Source organism: Crocodylus porosus, unplaced genomic scaffold (genome assembly GCF_001723895.1).
Source record: "Crocodylus porosus isolate Cpor-Errol unplaced genomic scaffold, CroPor_comp1, whole genome shotgun sequence".
NCBI lineage: Eukaryota > Metazoa > Chordata > Crocodylia > Crocodylidae > Crocodylus > Crocodylus porosus.
This window is the reverse complement of record NW_017728886.1, coordinates 51737956-51753487: the sequence shown is the minus strand read 5'-3', so window position 1 is coordinate 51753487 and position 15532 is coordinate 51737956. Positions and strand designations below refer to the sequence as shown.

Sequence of the window (15532 nt, the reverse complement as noted above, 5' to 3'; positions counted from 1 at the left end):
ACGCAGTCTCTGGACTGTGGCCTGGAGCTTCTCCAGCTGGCGCGCCAGAGACCCCAGTAGGGAGCAGACCCTGCAAGGGGAGGTGGCCACGCTCAAACGGCAAATTTTGATATCTTCCATACATTAGGTGTGTTGGGTGTAGCCATGGTGGTCAAAGGATATAGGCAGACAAGGTTATTTAGGTCAATGTGATCTCTTTTATTAGACTAACTAAATAGTTGGAAAAATTACTCTTTGCAAGCTTTTGGGTACAAACACTCTTCTCCAGGCACAGGGAGAGTTTGTTGTTTCTTTGTGTTCTCTCCTGGATAGAATGGAAGCCAATATACAAAATGCATGTCTGTGAAAATGCAAATGTATGACAGTGAAGATCAGAGGACGTGGGAGACAAAATAGGTGAGAAAGAGAACATAACAATATAAATGTTGAAAGTTCTGGGCCCTTGTTAGTTCCTCTCCCTCTCCCTTTGCTATTCTCTAGATAATGCACATAACTGCTGAGATGTTACAAATGGTTTTAAGATTCTGTTTTTCTTACTTATATTAATTATTATTTCATAGATTTCATAGACATTTGGGCTGGAAGGGACCCTGGAGGATCAAGTTCAGCCTCCTGCCCCATGGGCAGGAAATCAGCAGGGATCATAGGATCTCAGCAAGATAAGCATCCAAATGTGTCTTGAAGGCGTTCAAAGTGGGTGCTTGAACCGCCTCTGGCGGCAGTCTATTTCAAACCTTGGGGGCTCGCACAGTGAAGAAGTTTTTTCTTATGTCCAGCCTGAATCAGTCATGGTGGAGGTTTTGACTGTTTGATCTTGTCATCCTTTGGGGCACTCTGGGTGAACAGACATTCCCCCAGATTCTGATGAGCACCCCTGATAAACTTTTTGATGGCCATCACATCACCCCTGAGTCTGCACTTTTCCAGGCTGAAAAGTCCCATGGCTGTCAGCCTCTCATAAATTCTGTTTCCCTGACCTCTGATCATGCACGTGGCTCTTCTCTGCACTCTCTCAAGCTTCTCCACATCCTTTTTAAATTGTGGAGCCCAAAACTAGAGGCAGTACTCCAGCTGCGGCCTCACCAATGCCGAATACAAGGGGAGAATGACGTCCCAGAATTTGGTTGAGAAGGATCTGTGGATACAAACCAGTGTTTTGCTTGCTTTACTAGCTGCAGCATCACACTGAAGGCTCATGTTCATCTTATGGTCAATCATGACCCCCAAGTCCCTTTCATTTGTAGTGCTAACCAGCGTAGCACTGCCGAACCTATAAGGATGTTGCAGGTTTTTCCTCCCAAGGTGGAGAATCTTGCATTTTTCATTGTTAAACACCATCAGGTTCTCATCTGCCCATTTCATGAGCCTGTCAAGATCTGCCTGGATCACCCTCCTGTCTTCAGGTGTGGATGCTTTCCCCCAGAGTTTCATGTCATCGGCAGACTTGGCCAGCCTACTTCTGACACCAGTGTCCACATCATTGATGAAGATGTTAAATAGTATAGGCCCTAAGACAGAGCCTTGAGGGGCCCCACTGGTGACTGCACACCAAGACGATTGGTTTCCATCAGCCACCACCCTATGGGTCCTACCGTGGAGCCAGTTCTTCCACAATCCGCGGAGAGCCAAGGGGGCTGCTGTATACTTTTGCTGTCTTCCTCTGAGATGGGATGAATTTTGCTTGCACATCCAGGATTGCTTCTTTGAGAGGCAACCACTCATCCTGAACTCCCCTCCCCTTTGGGTTGTGGCCCTTTAGGGTCTCACTGACAAACCTCCTTAGCTTGTCAAAGTCAGCTTTCCTGAAGTCAAGGACTTCTGTATTACTTACTGACTTGCCAGCTTTATGGCAAATGGTGAAGATGATCAGCTTGTGGTCACTGTCACCCACCTTCCCTTTGATCATTAGGTTGCTGATGAGGTCATCCCCGATTGCCAGTACAAGGTCGAGCAGCATCTTACCTCCCATTATCCCGTAGACTTCCTGCATCAGAGAGAGGTCATCCACACACGAGAAAGTTTTGCAACCATTTGGATTTGGCTAAGCGTTCCTCCCACGCGATGTCTGGGTAGTTAGTCTCCCATGACAGTCATGCGCCAGGAGTGCACAGCCTCAGCTAATTTCCTGGCAAACTTCTGGTCAAGGTCTTGACCTTGGGTAGGGGGTCTGTAGTAGAATCCTACCATAGTATCCCCTGTGCCATGTTCCCCATGGATTTTAACCCAGAGGGTCTCAAGTCGCCCACTGTGAGTGCCAATGTCAGCTTGCAGGGACACATAGCTTTCCTTGACATAGAGAGCTACACCTCCACCCCTTTTGTCCACTCTATCCCTCCTGTACAGGGTATAGCTGTCTATACCTGTGGTCCAGTCATAGGTGGAGTCCCACCAGGTCTCCATTATCCCTATGACATCATAGTTATTTGCGTTTAGCAGGCGGACAAGTTCCTCCTGTTTATTCCCCAAGCTCCTGGCATTTGTGTATAGGCACACAAGTGTCCCCTTGGGGGCCCTTGCCTTGCCTACAGATTGTTCCAGGGCTGGGGCAGGGATGGGATCCCTTAAATGCGTTGACCTGCTGGCTTTGCAAGGGTTGCTCAATGAGTCAGAAGTGGCAGTAGTCCCCCCATCCCATTTACATTACAGTTGTATCACTTGGCACTTGTGTTCCACTATACACAGAATTGTAATGACATCTAGGAAATAGTGTCCTTCCCCCAAGGATGTCTTAATCTGAGAAAGAGAATTTATAAATACAGTGGTTCAAAAGTGAATCAAAGTTGGGTTGTATTGCTTTTAAAAATCACTTATTAGTAGGTTTTGATGGCCAACATTAATGATTATTAGTTACTAGTCAAAATAGTAGGGATGGGTATTTGACCAGTCAAATAAAGTTCAGTCAATTGACCAGTCAAATTTCAGTCAAAAATTGTCAAAAAAATTGCCAAAAGGTCCAAATAATACACAGAAAAAGCACAATATTTCCATTAAGAAATGTGTCAAAAACAATAAAAAAATCATATTTCTGTCAAGAAAACTACAAAGGTTTTTTTTTAAATAAAATTGCTAATATCTTTGACCAGTAAAAAAATAGGCAGTCAATTAACAGGTAAATTGACAATATTTGACTATTCAATTAACTGGTTTGCCAACCCTACATAATAGTCATATCTTTTTTTAAATTCTGGCTTTTACAGGACACATGGGGACACCTGATTCAGTCTGATTTTAGGAGAGGCCTAAAGGATAGATGGGAGGTTCATGAGGAAGTTGCGGTTGCTTCTTTTTGTTTACTATAAGAACATTTTACCAGAACATTGAAAAATTTCTACTCATGTCTTTGGTTAACATTGGAAACCCTGGCTCCACTAAAGCTGTTGAAAATTTTGCATCCAACTTCAGAGGAGTTGGAGCTAGACTTTTAGAATATACTTTTCCTATAGTTGGAAGGAGTTGGAAGGCAGGGAACTTGATTATTGGGTGTCATATTCCAAAAATGGAATGTGGATGTGTATTCCAAAGATGAACAGAAACTTAACAAAACAAAAGAAAAAGAGAAGAGATTATTTGGGGGAGGACTGGGGGGGGGGGGAAGGGTATGTAATTTGACCAGGTTTGTTTTTTTTATATTAAAGTACATTTTAGATTTTGATAACAAGGAAACAAATAACAAAGGCCCTTACCCCCCCAAGGTAAGTTAGAGTTTAACTTGAGCTTCTTTTTACTGAAGGGCTATACTATGCACATAAGGTTGTGTTATATACTTAAGGCTGGTCAAGATGTTTCTGGGTCTAATTTAAGATATTGATTTTTGCCTATAAAACACAAAGTTTGGGGCTCTCAAATCCATTGCTTCCATTGATAAATATTGCTCCCACTGATTTCAGTAATAATTTTACTGAATTCTTAGACCAATGTTGTCTACTTAAAAAAAAAATTAACCCCTCCATTACGTGAGAAAGAATCCCCCATTCTCCCTCCTCCACTTCACTTTAGAAAGGGGAAACACTGATGATAGGACAACATATGAAAAGGGATCACTGCTATGATATGTACGTACTTCTCAGTTGGCTGCCAGAATCTGGACTGTGGCTATTCAGTATGTGCTTTAAGGACTGTCTTTTTTCCATTTCTTTTTTGCTGGTATGTATTTACAGTATTTTAAACTGTGAGTGATAGTTCATTGTGTTGAAATATTTTTCTAAAATTAAGGTACGTCAGGGCATTCAAAGATGAGGATGGGTACCCTATTTATGCTTTATTAATTAGATAAATACGGAAACTGTTAAACCAAACATTAACGGAACTGTTCTGTATTTCAGTCAGACCTGTAACAACGTTGTGTTTATACTTTCTTTTACTTGACTAAGTTAGTTCTCTTTCATATACACCAAATTTTCTTTAAAATCTAATACAATAAAATACCTGTCACTTTTACTTGCAGAATTAGTGTGTAGTGATTATGCCAAAATTAATGTGTTTATGGTTCCTAATGTGAAAATCTGACCTGTTAAAAACATTTTAATGACTTTTAATGTTATCATAAATCTTACTGAATCTTTAGTGTTGTGGTTTGTTAGTTGCATATATTATAGTTCTTCTAGAAGTCAACTTTTGTTATAGGGAACTTTGGGCCTGGGGCCAGGTAGAGCTTTGGAGAGCTTTTAAGTTTGAGAGCCTGTCTCACAGCTGGAAAACTCCCCAAAGTGAAGTGATCCCAGAAGAATATGTTTCCCATTATCCAAATCTCTACCAAACTATTCCTTGTAGCTCTAAAATAATTAAGACTTTGGAAGCCCCAAGAGGTCTTTTTTGATCCATGAATGAAGCTACCCCAGGTTCAAATAACTAAAACCTGACTCCCTCTTAACCAATGAAACACTAAACCCCTCCATTTGTCAGTGTAACATAAAGAGAATGCGCCAAAATGTCAAAGCCTTTTATACTTTAATGGATTCAACCTCAGGACATGTCAAAAGTTTTGATTGCATTTGTTGGGGATCAGGCTGAGGTGTTTGTATAAGTCCCCAGGGCAGACAAGGTAATATTTTATAAAACATGGTGTAAAAAGATACAGCTTACTGGGTTTGGAAGTTTGAATGATGATGAACTTGATTAGAATAGAAGAAACCTTCAAAGGTTCATCTGTTACTTGTAATAGTACTTTCCTTTTATCCAAGCACTACACACAATTTCTAGATGTAAACACTTTCACTGTTTATGAAGAAAGTTGAGGAAAGCAATTTCTCTGGAAATGTAGCATGGCCATGGACATTTCATATCTACTAGGGAAAATATCCAATAATACCACAGTGTATGCAGTCTAGAGGTAGATTTAATAAACGTAATATACAGCCACATGTTGAATGAGCAGTGGGTGATATGGTTAGAACCTATAGTACCAGCATTTTGTTTTCCTCTTATTTCAATATTTGTAGTAAAAGTAATTTAAAATAAATTAAATTACTGTTGCGGGAAGATAGACTTGGAATATGCTTTATCTATGGTGACCACTACTAAAATCTCTTATTTCGAAAGGGGAAGAAAATTGTTGGTAGGCTTGACCTTGAAAAACTAACCAACCCCTTCTCTTGCATGTGTAATTAATGTTACAAATATTTAAACTGTATATGCAGTTATTTGAGGGGGCAATTAATGTCACTCGGGTATCTAAGGGTATGTGTGATTACAAAGCAGACATATTTGCAACTTTAATTATATCCACATGAAATTACTGGTAGAACGTTGTGCAAGCAATTATTTGCACCTGCAACATCACAGAAAAAAGAACATGCGCCAGTTAAAGCCAAACTGAAAACTTGGTACAGGATTTTTGTGTGCACAAGTATACATATTAAAAGACATTTTGGTTTGCCATAATTAGACTTTCTGTAGATCACTGCATTTGTTCTACATGCATACCTTGGTAACTAAAGTAATGGTTATGAAACTGAAGCATTAAGCATAAAAATAGACTCATTACATTCAACGATTAATTATAGACTGTACATAAGGGCCTTGATGAATCGGTGCCTAATATCCTGATAGTGGTGTTAATATCATAATGCAATGTTGCACATATTTCAAAGTAATGAGTCTGTTCAAGTAAGTGCTTTATAAATGTATCTTAATTTATTTCCTTGTTAGCAGAACCACTAAGAATATAAAAATAAAAAATTCATTATCTCTTTGTCCAAATTTAAGTCTTATTTGGTATTTACTTACACCTTCATCCCATCAAAACTTTTTGACTTCTGTGGGAGCTTTTTTCAAGCATTTTTCTTTGTAATTTAAGGCTCATAAAAGGTCCAGTACTCCAATTTATTACAGAAAAATGTATTGTAACATTGGCAGTGCAATGTTTACATGATACCTTTCCAACATGCCTTAGTCCTGGTCTATTCAGACTGAGAGAACAGCATTTTCTATGTCTAATCTATTGAGATCACAAATGCAGGTGCTGACCGTAATGGATTTTTTGTGATAGGGATAAAGATCCAGTGAGACTTTTTTCACAGCACTCAATAACAACTTCCTATCACTAGTAACTGGTGATCAGATCTAATAAAGAACATAAGTATCTAAAGTTGGATGTAAGCAGAATTGAGGCAGTTAAATCTGCATTTGTGATCTCAAACGCCTTGTTCAGCTGTTGCCTAACCCTGAAGGCAGCCAGGTCCAGGAGTCGTATGCTATATAGCCTATGCAAAACTGCCCTAGTCTGAGCGACCAATATGTAGCACGTCATAAGGATCCAGAAACAACCTTGGTTTTTTAGACTGAATCTCCTGAGGGATTCAGTCTAATACTTTTTCTCAGAGTATTCTGACCACATTGCTTTATGGGTCAAACTCCCCATAAAATGCCATTTACACTGCTTTCTTTTAAAACATATGGCTGTATTGGAAGAAACAGATTCAGTTCTTCTTTCTGTCTAAAGAAAATTCAAACTATTTCCTTGGAGAGTATCCTAAGCACTACTATATCCTCTGCTGAATGGGGCACAGCTGGCTACTACACAGCTGTTGAGGCTGTGGCATTGTACAGCAAAGAATGCTAGATTCATTGGTCTTGAGAGAGAGAGTGTATGATTCTGTCCGCAGCAGCAGCAATCCCTCATGGTCAAGGATGATGGTTCCCATGGGTTAAGTAAAGGGTTGTAGATGAGTCTGTTGATGGCTAAGAAGGCTGATCCTAGAGCCACAGACTCTCTGGCAGACAACACAGGTGGTGGTTAAAGGGAGGGTCAACCCATGTATTTCCTGGTCTTGTTCCCTTTTTTTCCATTCCTGTCATTTTTCTGCCTCTGAGGCAAGACAGTTTTTCTCAGAGTAAGATGTACTTTCTTTCACAAGGCATCATCATATAGTCATATCCCAAGCTAGTTTTTCCCAGTTTGTGATGTCAATGCCATACCTCTTAATGCTTGCCTTGTTGGTATCTTTAAAGTGTTTTCTTTGGCCCCCACATGTCCTTTGTCCTTGGCTGAGTTGGAAATATAGCAATTGTTTTGGTAAATGTACATCAGGCATGCATACACAATGTCCTGTCTGCTGCAGCTGATGTTGAATAATCAATGCTTCTGTGCTGATGGTGTTAGCATTGGTAAGAACATTACTTCTGTGACAATCCTCCCACTTTATGCCAAGGGACTTCTGGAGGTAGTGGTGGAGGAGGCATTCCAGGATTTTCAGGTGGTCCTTGTAAGTCACTCAAGCCTCACAGCCATAGAGAAGAGTTGAGATTATCACAGCCGTATATAATAGGAGTTTTGTATGTGTCCTGATATTGTGCTCATTGAACACATGATGATACAGTCTTCTGAAAGCAGAGCTGGTACATCAGTTCCTATGCTAGATTTCCTCATCAATGTTGGCCTTTTTTGCAAGATGGCTGCCAAGGTATGCAAAGTATTCAACGTTCTCCAGTTCCTATCCATCACTGAGGATCTCTGCTGAGGGAGCTAATTGGCCCAGAGTAGAGTGGTGAAGCACCTTTGTTTTGCTGATGTTAAGGGTCATTCCCAGACACCGTACTTAAAGGACTCATTTTGAGCATGGAGACCTAAGTTTTAATTCTTATTTCCAGGTACCTTTCTATATTTTATCCAATGCTCATTTTAATGAATAAACTGACCTCCCATGGTGTCTAAACTACTGTATCACATAATAGTGTTCCTTCTGGTAAGCTATTTCACCACTGCAGTGCACCCCATCAATGGATTTTAAGGTTTTTTTCCTTCAAAGTAGTATAGCTTCAACAAGAGACGTGTGGAGTTTTTCTTTGCCCGCCCAAATAGTTTGTAGCCAGGTAGTTAGAGCAGCCTACTGAGGTATATGAGATATGGGTTTGAGCCCTCTCAGGATGAAAAGAGAGTTGAACCAAGGTCTTCCACTTCCTGCATATGTATTCAAACGTATAAGTATTTTATAAAAAGTTGGCAGTGCCAGTTCCTGCTCCTCTATCTGCATTTTGAAAGGAACAAGCAGACCCCTTTCAATTAACTGAAATAATAGTTGTAGGCACCTACCATTGGTGTTGGTAGAGGATTCTGGGGTCTGGATCCTGAGTGGGCAAAGGTCTATAGCTGCAGCCATGAGAGAGGCACCTACAATCTGGAGAGACAAGGATTCTCAGATTAATTTTCATTGTACATTTTGAAAATTGGTTAGCTATACACAATTCTCTGCTTGATGTGCTGGCTGTTCTGCATCCTATACTGAGGTCTCTAACCCTCCTTACCCAATGCCTAGCAACACATTGTTAGAGAAAAGGTTCAGGCTGAACATCAGGACACATTAGTTTACAGTTAAGGCTGCCAGGCTCTGGAATCGGCTCCCACGTGAGGTGGTGCTCTCTCCTACCTTGGGAGTCTTCAAGAGGAGGCTGGACAGATATTTGGCTGGGGTGATATGATCCTGGCAGCCATTCCTACATGGGGCAGGGGGTTGCACCTGATGATGGGCGTAGGTTCCTTCCGACCCTAAGTACTATGGTACTATGAGCTGAACCATTGACTAACAGAAGGGTGGAGAAACTGGAAATTGGCAACAGGAATGTTGTAAGACAGAAGAGTATTGGCAAAGCTGAAAGTAAAAGTCTACAAGATGTGCAACCAGAGCTATTGTATGGATTGAAAACATGGCCCCTTAAGAAAACTCAAGAAAGGAGACTGAACATGACAGAGATGAGAATGCTCCAATGGATGTGTGGAGTGACCAAGTTGGATAAAGTGAGGACTACTTACATCAGAGGATCAGTGAAGGTAGTGGAGGCATCTAAGAAAGTATAAGAGAAAAGCCTAGTGTGGTACAGGCATATTCAAAGGAGTCCAGAAGAATACGTGGGAAAACAGAGTTACCAGAATGGCAGTACCAGGGAGAAGGAGAAGAGGAAGACTGAAGATGCGATGGAGAGATATAATGGAGAGGGACAGGAAAGAGGAGTTGGAAAAGAAGATACATATGACCGAAGGTGGTGGAGAGCCAGGATCCACAACAATGACCCTATTTAGATGGGACAAGCAGGGGAAGAAGGAGAGTAGGAACTGACCCACAGAAAGATGAAATGCTCTAACCATCGCTTCACAGGGAGACTGCATCAGGGTTAGAAACTGAACCTTGGTCTTCTAAGACCTAGGCTAGTAAAGTAACCACAAGATGATCCTGCCTCTTGAATAACAAAGAATAAATAGTGACTTATTATTTCTGACTGCATGGATTACATATAACTGCAGTTTTTTAACTTTGATTAATCAGGTTTGACAGATGTCATGTCTATAATTATTGCTGCTGCCTCTAATACCTATGTAGAGCATGAGACAAGATTTTTATGAAGTGGAATGAGGACTTGTTTTTAATTCTTGGGTTTTCTGTGCTACAGACAAATGCATTACAAGTAAACAGTAATTGTGCAGGTGACTGTGGAAGTGCTGACAGTTCAAAATCTCTAGTGTATTCATCTATATGTTGGATTGGTTTGCTTATTCATTTAGCATTGATAGAGTTCAATATGTTGAAACATCTAGTTTATGTTAACTGGCACTATTTGTTAATTTTAAAGAAAAGGATGGTTGTATGGACAGTGCTGAGCAAGGCTTGTTAGTCATGCTGTCACTGTGCTGAAGTATATTGTATGTACTTCATGATTTGAAATGTTGTACAACTAACTCAAAATGTTGGTTATTGTCTGGTTAAGTATTTGAAATGTTGGTTATCCACTGGATAAGTACTTTCCAGTGGAATTTGTTTAACTTTTCAATTGTGGAAAATTAGGGTTGGGTAAGCACTGTGATACTTGGAACAACAATTGGATTATTCATTATACTGCTGTAGTTCACACTTCTGATTTGTTTATTGAAATCAATAATAGTCTAAGAAGAAAGCAAGGGAAGTAGAAAACTGATTATGAGCCATCTTGAGTTCTGTGTATATGCATGTTTGCTTTTACCTCAGTGTATATGTATGCTTGCTTTTACCTCTGCTTGCTCCTCTTCCTCCCTTATTGAACCTCTTACACATAGCCAGACAACCACCCTTTCACTCATCAGATGTTCACTTCCACAAACGATATTTCATTCTCCTGACTTTCAGCACAATTCATATCCCTCACATTCTTTTATGGCAGTGCACACTTGCTTACTCTTGCTAACAAGAAACACACATTGTAGTTAAACAGCAGAGGTCAGCTTCACTCTTGCATCACAGGTCAAGCAAGATCACTTACATTCTTTATGAGGGTCATTTCTTCTCCCTGGGTGGGATATGACCTTTCCTTTTTCTTAGAGAGGAAGCAACCCCAGATGTTCACCACCCCTTTTTCAGAAGGTTTGCTAGTCGGAACACCTTCATCTTTTCTTGTAAACATGCAGAATAGCCAGCGGTTCATCATTCAATACAAATCTTTACAGCTACATTAACTATTTTGACACTTAAATTTACACGTTACATTTAAATATCATCAGGCCAACCTTTCCAATAGTTACCTGTCTTGTATTGGAAAACTATCTCTATTATATATAATATAGCATAAAATGCAGTTGGTTTGCTTTGTGAAATGTCATGATTTTGTTTCTGTTTTACATGATTTTGAATCTTCCTTATATAATTTAAAATATATAAAATGGCTATGTATTTTTTAGCTGTCCATATTATCTGGCAAATATGAAACCTATATTTGCCCAGTAAAAATACCCTGAAACCCCTGAATTTTTTTGGTGATATGAAATTGTATCAATCCTAAAAAATTCCTTTTAACTGAAAAAGGAGTCATTTTGTCAACTAGGTAAATATATTGTTACAAATATTCCACTGTATTCTAACATATTATTTGTCCTAAAAGAAGGAGGGATGTTAATAATGTCCTTCTCTACAGAGTCCTCACTAACATGGAGGAAGTAAAGGTAACATGAACTTTAGCTGATAGGGCTCCAGGAGCTTGATTAAAAGAATTATTTGTTACTAATGCTCCCTTTTGTGACTGATTTTTGACAGTATTATAAATAGGGTGAGTTTGTAATATTATATTACAGACACTGGTTAGAAAACAGGTTGCTCTCTGACCGGTAAATATGCTATTCAATTACCCTTTTGCAACCAGGAGTTGGGATAAGAATTATCACAAATCATTCTGTGAAATGTGTGGCAGGGTAAAATGATAAAATTAGAGTTCATTATTTTAAAAAGAGATTATTTACCATTCTAACTTTTAAAAAGATTTGGGGGTTTTAGTATTTTTTTCTGGAAAAGTTAGGAGGTTGGTTTGAAAGTGGGACTCTATTTCTGCTGCAGAAAATATTTTTTTTTGCTATTTTTAGGGCATAGGGGCAGCTGACCTGGGAGCTACTTACCTTAAGGGCTCCCAAGGGGCAGAAAGAACTCAATAGCTGTTACAACCATTAGGCGTAGTCAGCATTGTTCCCTCTCTGAATAACTAGCTCTGCTCCTCCTGACCTCTCATGTAGTCTGCTCTTTTTGGGGTGGTTTGCAAGAGAGACCAATCTTTGCACTCAGAACTTCACAGATTTACACATTTCTGGGTAAGAACCTGGCCTTGCTGAAGTCAATGGGAATTTTGCAATGTGATTCATTTAGGCAAGGATTTTACCCACTGCTTGCAAGTTCACAGAGAAAGTAGGAATTAAGATTAGAAGAAGCCCCTTTTCACTTTCCAAACATCTGGCACTCTCCACACAAGGACTGTGAACTAAACAATTACAGATTTTGTGGGTGGATACTTGGATAAAGTAAATGCTTCCCACTTCTCAGTAATTTTACTATTTGTATTACATCAGGACCCATGGGCGACTGGTGCCTCCCGAGTTTGGGGGGGGCACCAGATTGCTGATGGCAGGGGGGGTCTCCCAGCGGCCAACTGGGGGAGGTTCCCCAGCAGCTGATTGCTGAGCCCAGAACCACAATACCGGTGAAACTGGAAGTGGACTTCTGCCAGCACTTCTGGTTCCACAGCTGGTGCTTCCAGGGGCTGCACAGCCAATCTCAGGGTGTGCACGTGCACCTGCATGCACCCCCTATGTGTCGCCAATGTCAGGACCTAGAAGCACCAGTTAAGGATCACAATCCATTGCATTAGTCTGTGTAAAAGGAGTCTATCTCACAGAGCTCACAAAATGGGCAGAGGTAGCAAACAGGAAAGAAAGATGATGATGACAAAGAGAACGATGACATAGAATCATAGAAAATGAGGATTGGAAGGATCTCAGGAGGTCATCTAACCCCCTGCTCAAAGCAACTAGATCATCCCAGTCAAGGATTTATTTATCCAAGTCTTAAAAAACTCCAAGGATTGAAATTCCATTCTCTCTGTGTAGCCTCTTCCAGAGCTTTATTACCTTCCAATAATTTCCAATATAATTTCAATTTGAAGTCATACATTTTATTCCAGGTAACCAGAATTTTAAAAAAGAGTGAACATACCATATTTTCTTGTATATCACCCATACCATCCACGCAAAACAAGTTGGGAGAAAATTGCAATAAAAATGCCAGGAAAAGAGCTCCCCACAGGCCCAGAAATTTGGTGGGGGAGGTGGGGTGGGGAAGCAGTGGCAATGTTAATTGCCATGGCTCCTAGAGCCACCCCAATTAATGCTGCCAGTACTCCACCCCCAAAATTTCTGGATCCATAGGGAGCCCCTTTCCTTGCATACAATGTACACCCCAATTTTCCCCAACTTGCTTTGGGGATAAGTATGGGTTATATTAAGGAAAATACAGTATGCCCACCTTTTTTAAAATTCTCCTAACCTGGAATTAAATTCATGACTTTGAACTGAAATTATTTGGGATATTTTAGGCTTATTAAATAATGGTGTTTGAATAGGTAAACAGGCAAATAGCTCCATTGAACAAAAATTTGGGTAATACAAAGATCTGCCAGCATTTGTAAACTGAACTGTAGCTGAATGTAAAGAAACAAAATACAGATACCTAGAGAAGTAGCAGAGATATCATCACTCTTTCCCAACACTTGCATCACATTGTAATTTTGAAAGAGCCTGCTGTTCAGTTTCCATTAAGTTTGGCAACTTTGTTTGGCTATTGCATAGTCCAAAATGAGCAAAGAGCCACTGCATTTAATTTTAAATTTATGTGTTCTGAAAATTTATATAAGGTAAGAAATATTCTTTCACTTTTATACTGTACCTTCAGTTTACATTTGTAGAGCTTCCATCAGCTTTGGCAAAGTGAAAATTAGTTTGATCCCACTTCTAAGGCTGGGAGCTAGTCCAAAACTCTGGTAGTCAGAAATCTGCTAAGTGTGTTGGTGCTCTATTACCTGACACTTTTGGCCCAATTTTGAACATTTTTAAAGACTCCTTATGTTTTCTTGTGTGTATAGTATTTGGGTCTCCTTCCCCTCACTTCCCCCACACAAGGTTAGAATTAAAGACTATTTCTCCTAGAATCTTTTCCACAGAACCAAATTCATTATGAAGTATTTCCCCAGCCGGACACTTGTGGGAATACACAGCCAAAAAAAGAATGCAGAGACTGTAATATGGACATTCTTGACTCTCTTGATCATTTCAGCTTAATCTTCATTAATAAAACAATCCTGAAAATTTCCAAAATGTTGATACATACAAAGACTAGCCTTTGCTTCACCTCATCAATTTTCTCAGCAACTGAAAACTGATTCTGAATGGAAAAAATGAATCACATAATCTGGAGACGTACACAAGCCTTAATAACACAATGAGAATCAATCAGAAGTAGAAATGATCAAATTAGTCTATGAATAATGTTGGTCATTTTCTGATTGAATTATTTTTTGTGAATAAAGTTTCCCATCATTTAACTACTTCTGTTTAAGCAATCAAATAAGATGTACAATAAAAAAAAATTTATGACTACGTTACAAGAAAACTCTACTTGCTGTACACACGATATTTACATTTATTAAGATAGTACAATTCTAGTTCTTAATTTGAAAATATCAGAACAAAGTTCCTAACATATTTTTTAAGTTTCATACATATCATCTTCATTACATACTACTAGTGTTTTCAAAATTTTGATGGATGTCAAACAAAGTATATTATAACCCAATTATTCTGAGTTGTATAAACTATTTTAGATGTTTTCATGCCCATGTTGGATACCTAGCCAGTCCTCAAGGAATAAATATATTTAGCAGGAAATAAAAGTTATCAGCTGTTTTTGAGCACAGAAGTTATTAAATAAAAGGATAATAGGCACAAAACACACGTCCAGAAATACTATTTTCATGACACGTCCAAAAACTAGTTATTATGTAAATAAGCTTTGCACTTTCCCAGCAGGTCCAATCAATATATAGGTAAATACAGAAAAGATTAGATGTGGGGTTGGATGCAAAGAGGCATAACATAGGAAGAGTGTACCTGGGGCAGTCCTCTCTCACCGTTTCCTCACTAGACAACACAGGAGCAGCCACAAGCAACGGCATGTGTAGTGTGTCATGGGGGCAAGGTGTTCTGAGAATTGTAGTTTTCTAGAGTGGCAATGGAGTTTGCTGCTCCTGGGGGGAACTTTCACCCTATTTTTTGAAGCATGTCATGAGGGCATGTTGAGAGGGCAAAATAATTGCTGATTTCATGAGCAAAAAATGGGGTCAGTTCTCTCCACTGCAGCAGCAAACTTCACTGCCATTCTATAAAACTGTGATTCTCAGAACGCCGTGCTCTCCATGACACACAACTCATGCTACTATAATGTGCACCTGGGAAGTGGAAGCCAAGCTGGGAATGGGAGAGTGAATATCCTCCGTCCACCCTTTAGGCATCCCTCCCCTTTGACAGACCCAGGACATACGCTTCATTTGCCCACCCCACATTAAGCAACTCAATTGGGAACTTATATACACCTAGAAATGACACACTAGAATCTCAAGTAATGCCTCATTTCAAAAACCTAGCTTAGAAAATATTGCTGATTCTTATATTCCATGTATTACCTCACAGAACATACGTACATGCATAAAGAGAAGAAGTCTTAATACCTTTACTTTGTACCCTGATACCTGAGATTTT

At 39.6% G+C, this 15532-nt stretch overlaps 1 protein-coding gene across 2 annotated transcripts in view; it reads left to right on the top strand.

The window, feature by feature from the left end:
• AGMO (alkylglycerol monooxygenase) overlaps positions 1-15532 on the top strand; it is a 314761-nt gene that overhangs the window by 253650 nt on the left and 45579 nt on the right. Inside the window, exon 13 of one of the 2 annotated variants that reach the window (XM_019534041.1) lies at positions 13939-14184. The exons of the other annotated variant lie outside the window; for it this stretch is intronic. Within the exon in view, the coding sequence (XP_019389586.1) occupies positions 13939-14157 (219 nt within the window). The 3' untranslated portion in view covers positions 14158-14184. Of the gene's footprint in view, positions 1-13938; positions 14185-15532 lie in introns of those variants that run through there. 2 annotated transcript variants of the gene reach the window in all.